Source organism: Carassius gibelio, chromosome A20, assembly GCF_023724105.1.
Source record: "Carassius gibelio isolate Cgi1373 ecotype wild population from Czech Republic chromosome A20, carGib1.2-hapl.c, whole genome shotgun sequence".
NCBI lineage: Eukaryota > Metazoa > Chordata > Actinopteri > Cypriniformes > Cyprinidae > Carassius > Carassius gibelio.
Window position 1 is genome coordinate 2,685,858 of NC_068390.1, and position 10,967 is coordinate 2,696,824.

At 41.1% G+C, this 10,967-nt stretch overlaps 1 protein-coding gene across 3 annotated transcripts in view; it reads right to left on the minus strand.

Annotated features, from left to right (window-relative positions):
• Positions 1 to 10,489, minus strand: part of prkg3 (protein kinase cGMP-dependent 3) — a 28,950-nt gene extending 18,461 nt beyond the window's left edge. For all 3 annotated transcript variants that reach the window (XM_052535998.1, XM_052535999.1, XM_052535997.1), the window contains exons 1-5: positions 10,377 to 10,489; positions 5,732 to 5,876; positions 5,586 to 5,648; positions 5,110 to 5,236; positions 3,183 to 3,349 (exon numbers count right to left, since the gene is read on the minus strand). In XM_052535998.1, coding sequence (XP_052391958.1) covers positions 3,183 to 3,349; positions 5,110 to 5,236; positions 5,586 to 5,648; positions 5,732 to 5,825 — 451 coding nt within the window. In that variant the 5' untranslated portion in view covers positions 5,826 to 5,876; positions 10,377 to 10,489. The remainder of the gene's footprint in view (positions 1 to 3,182; positions 3,350 to 5,109; positions 5,237 to 5,585; positions 5,649 to 5,731; positions 5,877 to 10,376) is intronic.
• Positions 10,490 to 10,967: the final 478 nt, after the last annotated feature.

The following is a 10,967-nucleotide window of genomic DNA, read 5'->3' on the forward strand; positions in this document are numbered from 1 at the left end:
GGGTGCGTAACATCTGGAGTCTATGTCAGGGATTTGGGCTTCTGACGAAGGAGGTTGGTTAGAGGACTAGTGATAGTACTAAAATTCTGAATGAATCGTCTATAAAAGTTGGCGAAGCCAAGGAATCGCTGCAGTTCCTTTATAGTGGTAGGAATGGGCCAGTCCCTGACTGCGCTTACCTTCCCCTCGTCCATCCGGATGCCACTGCGGTCGATGGTTTATCCAAGGAACTGCACTGAGGGTTGATGGAATGAACACTTCTCTGCTTTCAGGTAGAGCTGGTAGTCCATCAGGCGTTGCAGGACCTCCGCAACGTGGCGCTGATGTTCTGCCAGGCTCCGGGAGTATATCAAGATGTCATCGATATAGACTAGGACGAACTGATGGAGGAAATCTCGGAGCACCTCATGTATGAAGTCCTGGAATACGGAGGGGGCGTTTACAAGCCCATACGGCATAACAGAGTACTCATAGTGACCAGTAGGGGTGATGAAGGTGGTCTTCCACTCGTCCCCCTTACGTATCCGGATGAGGTTATACGAGCTGCGGAGGTCCAACTTGGTGAATACAGTGGCACCACGGAGATGTTCTAGGGCCGCTGGGATGAGGGGAAGAGGATACCGGAAGTTCTGAGTTATCTTGTTAAGGGCTCTATAATCGATGCATGGCCATAAACCTCCATCCTTCTTGGCCACGAAGAAGAAACTGGAAGCAGCAGGGGAGGTAGATGGGCGGATGTATCCTTGTGCCAGCACCTCCCTGATGTACTCCTCCATGGCCTTCTCCTCGGGAACGGATAGGGGATAAATCCGTCCCTTAGGCACTGGTTCACCCGGCAGCAGATCTATTGCACAGTCCCACGGCTGGTGTGGAGGCAGCTTGGAGGCCCGCTTGGGGCAGAAGGCATCACTGAAGGGGGCGTAGCACTGGGGAATGGAGATGGACTGGTTCTCGACAGGGCTTTCAATGGAGGTGGAGCCACAGTAAGTGTCACCACAGTGGTGAGTGGTTTCATTTGGTATTGTGAAGGGAGGATGGCACTCACCATGGGACGAGGAGGACGAACTGGGCACCCAGCTATGGTATGCCCCGGAGCTGCACAGTACAGACAAAGGTTCTGGGCCAGCCATCTTAGACGTTCCGCCATAGTGAGGTGGTATGAGTCCACCATCATGGGTTCGTTGGCTGGTTCTGGGGAGCTGACGTTCTCTGGTCGGCAGAGAGGTGTGGAGGAATGTGCCTGGCCCTGGTTCTCTTCTAAGCACGACTGCATACGAGTGGCGAAGCGGATGGACAGCTGGATGAATCGCTCGAGGCCGATGGTATCCTCGTATGCAGCAAGATGCAACCGCACTCTGGGTTCCAGTCCTTGGCGATAGGTAGTGAGCAGGGCCTGTTCGTTCCACCCACTGGAGGCTGCCAGAGTTCTTAACTGTAAGGCATAATCATTGACAGACATTTTTCCTTGTTTTAAATTGTACAGTCTCTCACCTATCGAGGAGTCCCAGGCAGGTTTGCCAAAAACTTCGCGGAAATGTTTGATGAAGCTAGAATATGACTGAGTCACAGGGTTATTTTGAGTCCAGAGAGAATCTGCCCACTGTAATGCCTTGCCTTGTAATTGGGAAATGATGAAAGCTACCTTAGATCAGTCCGTAGGATATGAGAGCGGTTGCATCTCCAGGACCAGTGAACACTGAAGCAGGAAACCGCTGCATTCCTCCACCGAACCAGAGTAGGGCGCTGGCCTGGCTAAGGGAACGGCGTGCACGGCAGGTGAAGGAGGGATGACGGGATCAGCGGAAGTGCTCGCTGGTGGTGGGGACGCGGGTGCTGACATGAGTGTCCGACGGAGTGCATCAACTAATTCCTGAAAGGGGTCCATGAGGCTCATGCTTGCGTCTCTCGGTGCAAGCCCGGTCATCTGTTACGGATCATCAGGAGACAGAGGAGTAACAGATGAAGATGTTATTTATTATAGACACAAGCAGAGGAGCAGGTAGTGAGGAGTGGATGGGTGTTGGAATCCGTGCCGGGAAGGTAGTGACCTCGAGAAGGGTAGGTGAACCACACACACACGCACTGTTGGGGACTTGAGGACTTCGGAGGCAATCCTTAGAGAGAAGATAGAAGAGGAGTTAGTCCTAATAGTTAGCACACAGGAATGATCTTGTCGCGAACGTGACCGGACGATGATTGAGTGTGTGTGTGGCTTTTGTGGTGCAGCGATGATGGGTAGGTGATGAGGAGCAGGTGGTGATGATTTAGTATTCAAGTGAGGGTGTGCGCTGTGATTGTGTGGAGGTGGAACCTGGCGTGTTTGTAACACCCGTTCAAGTGTTTTTGCAATTAAAGGAAGAAGGAAAACTGGTGTGTAGTTCTCTAAAAGAGATGGGTTGAGGGTGCGGTTCTTAAGTAGTGGAGTCATACGAGCCTCTCTAAATGTTGAGGGAATAATACCAGTGTGGAGGGATGTGTTAATAATGTGAGTGAGTGCAAGTACAACTGCAGGAAAAATGACTTTTGAACCTCTCTTTTCAGTATTTCCTTCACCAGCAAGCAGTCCCCAGCAATCTAAACTAGTTTAAATGGCCAGCTCGCTTCAATCTTGGAGGGCACATCTTGTTTTACACATATTTGGCGCCACCTATTGTTGCCTCGGTATCATTGACATGTAAAAGGCCAGGGGTCTCCAAACAGTTGTTTGTCACAGTATTTGAGATAACCATATACAAACAATATGTCCTGCAGAGTTTAGCTCCAACCCTAATTAAACACACCCGCACCAGCTAATCAAGCTCTTACTAGGCATACTAGAAACTTCCAGACAGGTGTGTTGAGCCAAGCTGGAGGAAAACTCTCCCTGAAAAATGTCTTATATTCAGAATATACAGTTGCATATTAGAATGATTTCTGAGGAGTCATATGAAACTGAAGAGTGGAGAAATGGCTGCTGAAAAATTAAACTTTACCATCACAGGAAAAAAGTACATTTTAAAATTTTAATAATATTTCATGATAACATTATTTTTGCTGTATTTTTATCAAATAAATCCAGCCTTGGTGAGCATAAGAGACTTCTTTTAAATCTTAGAATATTTAGAACCAAAAATAGTAAGGGTGTTATGCAAGTATGCATTTCTGAATTAACAGTTAACTCTGTTATGTCTATACATACACACCAAAGACAATGTACATGCTGTCTCCCTCTGTGCCCTCTCGGATGATGTCCTCGCCAGGATGACAGTCCATGATCTTCATCAGATCAACCATCATACTGATCTGCTCCTCATCCAGACGACGGAGGAAATCATTCTTACCAATGGCCTTCACAATCTGAGCTTTTTCACTGATGGCAAGACACATATAAACAAAGCACAACTTTTGGACTTAGTTAAACAAAATAATGTATTAAGTTATTTTGAGACTGGATTATACCACTGCTGTTTAATTATGCCTTTTTCAGACTGTTAGTAAAAATCAGATTTTTTGTATATCCATTAGGGGTGTAACGATACGCGTATTCGTATTGAACCGTTCGGTACGACGCTTTCGGTTCGGTACGCGGTACGCATTATGTATACCGAACGGTTCGTTGGAGTAATTAATTATATTTGAAAAAAAAAAAAAAAGAGAGAGAGAGAAATATAATGATATGCGTTCAACAAGGTAGCCCAATAACCCAAACAACGTAACAGGCAACGCCCATGACACTCCCGAAGAAGAAAAAAACACCATCTTATATGTTTATGTTAGGCTACTCAGCAGGCGCTCGCTCACTCAGTACGCGCTGAAGGCTCGTTGCAAAATAGCCAATGCGTTTAACAGACTAGAAATGAGAAGATCCTCCAATAACCAACAGGTCTGGTGTTTGGGTGCACTTTGGATTCCCTTTAAGCTATAATGGTGATGGCAAGAGAGTGGTGGATAAAAAAACAACGGTATGTCGCATCTGCAACATGACAGGGTACACCAGCGGGAATAAAAAAAATAAAAAAAAAACACCAGCGGGAATATCTGGGATATATGCGTCAGTACTATCTGGGAAAAGACGAAAAAAAGGAGAAACATGCACGCAGCAAACTATCCCTGCAGCATTTAGAAACTATAGCTTACAGGGAATCCAACCCAAACACCAGACCTGTTGGTTATTTTAGGATCTTATATTTCTGGTCTGTTAAAGGCATTCGACATTTTGCAACGAGCCTTCAGCGCGTGCTGAGTGAGCGAGCGCCTTAGGGGCCGTTCACATATCGTGCCTAAAAACGCATGGAAAACGCTAAGCGCGTCTTTCTCCTCCTTTCCAAAGCGCTCGGGCAGAAGCGCTCATGAGGCGTCTGTCTTTGCTAAGCAACAATGACGTGCTCTCTCCATGAGACGCGGAAATTTCAGCGAAGGATAAATGGATTTGCAGCTCTAAAAATCGCTTGCAGTAGCTCTGCTACTAAATTTATTTCAAAATTGCAATCCATATACAACTATGATCAGCTGATCCTTCATCTTGGCTGAGCTCTCAACGTTGTTACGGGAAAGGATGAAGCTGATTGGTTAGTTCTTGTCACATGACCCGCGGTGCGCTTGCGGCATTCTGAAAAGTTGAGATGTTTTTACATTTTGCTGTATCTAAAACGTATCGAACCGAACCGAACCGAACCGTGACATCAGTGTATCGTATCGAACCGAACCGTGAATTTTGTGAACCGTTACACCCCTAATATCCATATATTATCCAAATAGATTTAGAAAGTCTGGATAGCATGTAACATCACAATACACACTGGTTTTCCTTGTGTGACAGAGGAGTTCTCGACTCTGCAGGCGCATATCTGAAAATCGAGATGATGCACTTTTTTTTTTCTGCATCTGTTTTGAAAGCCTCGTCACATACAAGGGTACATCTGTGTTGTAACCAGAGCAACCCATGCAGATAAGTCAGTTATGTCTGGATACACAAATCAGATTTTTTTATGAAAATGTTGATAATATGCAATCATGTGCTGGACAGTCTGCCTGAAAAGATCTGATTTGAGAAAAAAAATCCAATTTGCCAGCAGTCTGAACATAGCCTTGTATTCGCAGGGTTGTTGATTAGTATGTGTATAAAGTAACCTGGCAGTTTTATTGACTCTGTTGGCAGTGATTTCCAGGACCTCTGGGACACGCTCCCTGGCCATGACAGCTGCCCGACTCTGTCGAACCTCAGGCATTTCATTACTGTGTCGTTGTGGTGCACAATCTGACAGACAACATTAGATGTGATTCAGTGTTTTATAGACACTAAAGATCAGACTGAAATGTTCAAGGATATTATGAAAAATCTACTTCAGCTGAATGTTTCTAACATTAGGATATACAGAATTGCAGATGCTACACAGTTTGCTCTTGTCATTAGTTTTTTGTCCATGTATTTTGATCACCAAATGGGCAATGTTGATACATATTGAAATATGAATTGTGCTGTCTTTAGGCAAAAACCTTTGTCATATATATATATATATATATATATATGTTTGTATTATTAATAACATATGAAGGAAGTAGATGAAAGAGGATGCAGATATAGTTATTAGTCTGTTGGATCTTACCAAGCTCATCCAGTTGTCCTTGCAGTATCTGTAACAATCTCTCTTTCTGTTCAAGCTGTCGCTCTGTAATAAGAAAACAATTTTCTAGTGTGCATAACTCACATCAGATAAACAGTGAAAAAGTCATGGCTCAGATCTGGTCTTACTTAGCTCTGTGTTCTGGTTCTGGAGTTCCTGGTTGAGCTGGCATTCTTTCTCCAGCATTTGTCGTAATTTCTTGAGTTGTGCTTCCATTGGCATGATGAGATTCACCTTTACTAGAGCAGCATGACACTGGCAAAGAGCAATAAACTGTAAAAAAAAAAAAAAAAAAAAAAAAAAAAAAAAGTTGCGTCAACTTAAAAAAATAAGGCAACTTATTGCAAGCACTTTTTTGAGTAAACTTTACAAACGGGACTAAAGTCCACCCAACTTAAAATAACTTAATATCACATGTTTTCACAACATAAATAGTCATGTTAAGCTAAAAAAATATCAGAACAAAATATTTTTTGTTTACTGAACACAAATGCCTATTATCTATAAGCATACACAATTTTAAAGTTAAAAAAGTGAAAAGTGACGTGACATTCAGCCAAGTATGATGACCCATACTCAGAATTCATGATCTATATTTCACCCATCCAAAGTGCACACACACACCCGGAGTGGTGTTCATCATTTATGCTGTGTCGCCCAGGGAGCACTTGGGTGTTCGGTGCCTTGCTCAAGGGCACCTAAGTCATGGTATTGGCGGCCCGAGTTTTGAACCCACAACCCTAGGGTTAGGAGTCAAACTCTCTAACCACTAGGCCACAACTTTATATTATTCAAATAGTCTAAATAAATAAAAGACCATAACACGGCTCAAATAACTTTTTTTATTATTGAAAGTTTGTGTCCAAAGCACAAGGACATACCAAGTCTTGTATATTAAGTTCTTTACTCAATTAATTTTACACTGAACTCAACACATGGTACATAATGTATGTTAAATAAATCCAGTGTTAATTATACCTTCATATGTAAACAGTCTTGTGGCATGAAGTCACATGTATTTAACATTTTGTTTGTTTTTAAAGGAACTATTACATGACAATTACTATATTGTATATCAGTTGCCTTATTTTTTTAAGTTGACGCGAATTTTTTTTTACAGTGTATAAACTCACATGTCACACTGAAAACTATTGCAATGTAATAAATAAAAAAATAAGAGAGTGAAATTAAAACACATTCTAGTGTTCTAATTTCTAATTTGAGAAAAAAAAATGTTAGTTTTTTTTTACCAGGATGTGCACAAATGGATGGAATTGAAATGAGTTTATCTGCGGAACACAGATTTAACCTCTTATTCTGACCCGATATTGATTTAGTGACTAAGTTATATAGATTTACAGGTCCTTATCAAAAAATTTGCATATTGTGATAAAAGTATAATGTAATGATAAAAATTAAACTTTCATATATTTTAGAATCATTGCACACCAACTGAAATATTTCAGGTCTTTTATTGTTTTAATACTGATGATTTTGGCATACAGCTCATGAAAACCCAAAATTCCAAAAAATATCATAAAATTAGCATATCATGAAAAGGTTCTCTAAACGAGCTATTAACCTAATCATCTGAATCAACTAATTCATTCTAAACACCTGCAAAAGATTCCTGAGGCTTTTAAAAACTCCCAGCCTGGTTCATTACTCAAAACCGCAACCATGGGTAAGACTGGCGACCTGACTGCTGTACAGAAGGCCATCATTGACACCCATCATTGACACCCAAGTGATAGGGTAAGACACAGAAAGAAATTTCTGAACAAATAGGCTGTTCCCAGAGTGCTGTATCAAGGCACCTCAGTGGGAAGTCTGTGGGAAGGAAAAAGTGTAGAAAAAAACGCTGCACAACGAGAAGAGGTGACCGGACCCTAAGGATGATTGTGGAGAAGGAGCGATTCCAGACCTTGGGGGACCTGCCGAAGCAGTGGACTGAGTCTGGAGTAGAAACATCCAGAGCCACCGTGCACAGGCGTGTGCAGGAAATGGGCTACAGAGAAGCAGCACTGGACTGTTGCTCAGTGGTCCAAAGTCCTTTTTCGGATGAAAGCAAATTTTGCATGTCATTCGGAAATCAAGGTGCCAGAGTCTGGAGGAAGACTGGGGAGAAGGAAATGCCAAAATGCCTGAAGTCCAGTGTCAAGTACCCACAGTCAGTGATGGTCTGTGGTGCCATGTCAGCTGCTGGTGTTGGTCCACTGTGTTTTATCAAGGGCAGGGTCAATGCAGCTAGCTATCAGGAGATTTTGGAGCACTTCATGCTTCCATTTGCTGAAAAGCTTAATGGAGACGAAGATTTCGTTTTTCAGCACGACCTGGCACCTGCTCACAGTGCCAAAACCACTGGTAAATGGTTTACTGACCATGGTATTACTGTGCTCAATTGGCCTGCCAACTCTCCTGACCTGAACCCCATAGAGAATCTGTGGGATATTGTGAAGAGAAAGTTGAGGGACGCAAGACCCAACACTCTGGATGAGCTTAAGGCCGCTATCGAAGCATCCTGGGCCTCCATAACACCTCAGCAGTGCCACAGGCTGATTGCCTCCATGCCACACCGCATTGAAGCAGTAATTTCTGCAAAAGGATTCCCGACCAAGTATTGAGTGCATAACTGAACATAATTATTTGAAGGTTGACTTTTTTTGTATTAAAAACACTTTTCTTTTATTGGTCGGATGAAATATGCTAATTTTTTGAGATATGAATTTTGGGTTTTCATGAGCTGTATGCCAAAATCATCAGTATTAAAACAATAAAAGACCTGAAATATTTCAGTTGGTGTGCAATGAATCTAAAATATATGAAAGTTTAATTTTTATCATTACATTATGGAAAATAATGAACTTTTATAACAATATGCTAATTTTTTGGGAAGGACCTGTATATAAAAGGTATAAAATTTGCATCAATAAAGCAATCATGCACAATATGAAACCAGATTCAGGAGCATTTAGGGTTTATGTTGTAGTAGTCACAGTATACGTAGTTAGTGGATAAAAAAAAATACTGTTAAATGATTGCCATTCAGAATGAACTGATATCATGGATTCTCACATGATAAAATCCACTAATTACCTTTTGTGCTTAAAACATCTTGCACAACATACAGGTCTTCCAGCTAGTTCTACCAAACCTCTAGAACTAATCCATAATGTGGCAGAAAGATGAAAAAATGCATGTAACACATCTGTTCATTAATTTGCACTGGCTACCAATAGCTGCTCAAACAAAATTTAAGTGATTGATATTTGCTTACAAAACCACCACTGGCTCTGAGTCTGCATCCCTTTACCTAAATCACTACTTCAGACTTATTTGCCCCCCAGAAGCATGCATTCTGCAAGTGAACAGTGAATTATGTGCCAATCCAAAGAGACACAAAATTACTCTCACAGACGTTTACATGAACTGTTCCCTGCTGGTGGAATGACCTGCCCAAATTGACCCAAGCAGCTGAGTCTTTAGCCATCTTCAAAAATCGGCAAAAAAAAAACTCTAACACTAGCACTCTCTATTCTGTTTCTATGTTATCTACTTGTTTAAGAAAACACATAGATAACATAGAAACAATGTAAATATATAATTGACACTCTAACGTTGTATCTGCTTTTCTTTTTATTTATTATAAAAAGATAACAGTAACTTGACCCTTTAACACTAGCTCTGTCTATTCTGTAAAAAAAAAAAAAAAAAAAAACCTAAACAAAAAAAACTAAACCCTTGCTGCATGTACTACGTTAGACTAACTGGTCACAGCATTTATATTCTTATATTGTCATATTTTTGCCCTTTTATTGGTTTGATTGCTGTTATTGTCCTCATTTGTAAGTCGTTTGGATAAAAGTCGTTTGGATTAATGTACTAGCAGGGGATCCCCTGGTTCAGTTTAGCTATAGGGAGCTTCTTTGAATAAATTTATTGACAACTAAATTAGCAAATGTTTTTGTTTATTTCCCTTCATTACATCAGCCAGTGTGTCATCAGCCATCACCAGATGGACCGAAATTATCATTACAAAGGACACATTTCTTCTAATTTCTTCTGTTTTTTGTTTTTTTACACATCCAGTCACAAAAAGACCCTGTTTTACAATCATTTCTGGGTTTCATTTTTTTTCCCATGCAGATCTGTTATTTAAGTATTGTCTATTTCAGCTAAACTTTCTTCTAAATGTCTTGTAGAAACAAAACAATCTCTAAATGGGCACTTTCGGACAGTCTCTTTCTATTGACGTGGACAGTTCTTGACCAGAATAAGCTACAAAATGGGCCAGATGTTATGCTGCTAGTCAAAAGTAAGGCTAACTAGGAATGACTTCCATTCATCCATTTTATAAAGCAGTGTGTTTGATAGCAGCATTTCAAAACCATTGTTAACCTTTGAGGAAATGATTAGCTAGCCTTATTACCCTCTATGCTGTACACTTTATGACTGAAGAGGCGGTCAGGGTCTACTGAAATCCTGCTGGTGCCCAGCCATCACCATTGCTAAAGAGAACTGGAGGGTTTAGACAGGGCTGGTGGTAACACTATTGTTTACACTGGTGCAGAGATATAAAATGATCTTTGGATTAAAGCTCTCTGTCCTGTCACGTGTCTAGAAAATTGCCAATTGTAAGGCGTAGCAGATAAATGAAAAGTCCTTGACACAGCACAGCTACAGATACACACTTCTGATCTGTGCAAATAATACCAGTTTGTCATCTCTCTTGACCATAATCAAATCTCTGTTTTATTTCTTAATGAAACCTACCTGAACATTCACGCTCTCACTCCCTCCAGATCGATGTGTGTTCTGGCAGAAAGATCAGCTTGACGGGTATAAATCATTAACCTGACGCTCCACCCTTCTGCACAGGTAAAAAAGGAATGCTAGAACAGAAGCGTACAAAATCTTTCATGGTTAGACATTACACTTTCAGCAGATTTATTGTAGCTTTCAGTTATGTTTTACCTACTTCAGATGTGTCTCCTAACATTACATTTAAGAGAAGTAACATAAAGGACTCCCAAGAATAGTAATGAAGGCTAGTGATAAAAGATCCATCAGTGTTATTATAATGTACCCTTAGCAATGCAGGCATGCAGACATTAGGAGTAAAATATGCCAGCATCTCATCAGCCAAAGCGGTCCCTAATCAATATTGTAAACGAGAATTTTCAAATGTGCCTAAAACAAAGAATATTATATGGAAATGAAAGAAAAATGAAGAATGGTTTAAAGGTTTGTACAGCACTAAGCTTGTCTGAAAACACCTCTGGGATTCACTGAAGAATTATTTTTATTGGCAGATCAAAAGTCACTTTTTTCCACAGTGAAAGTAAGTTTCCTGTACTCCAACTA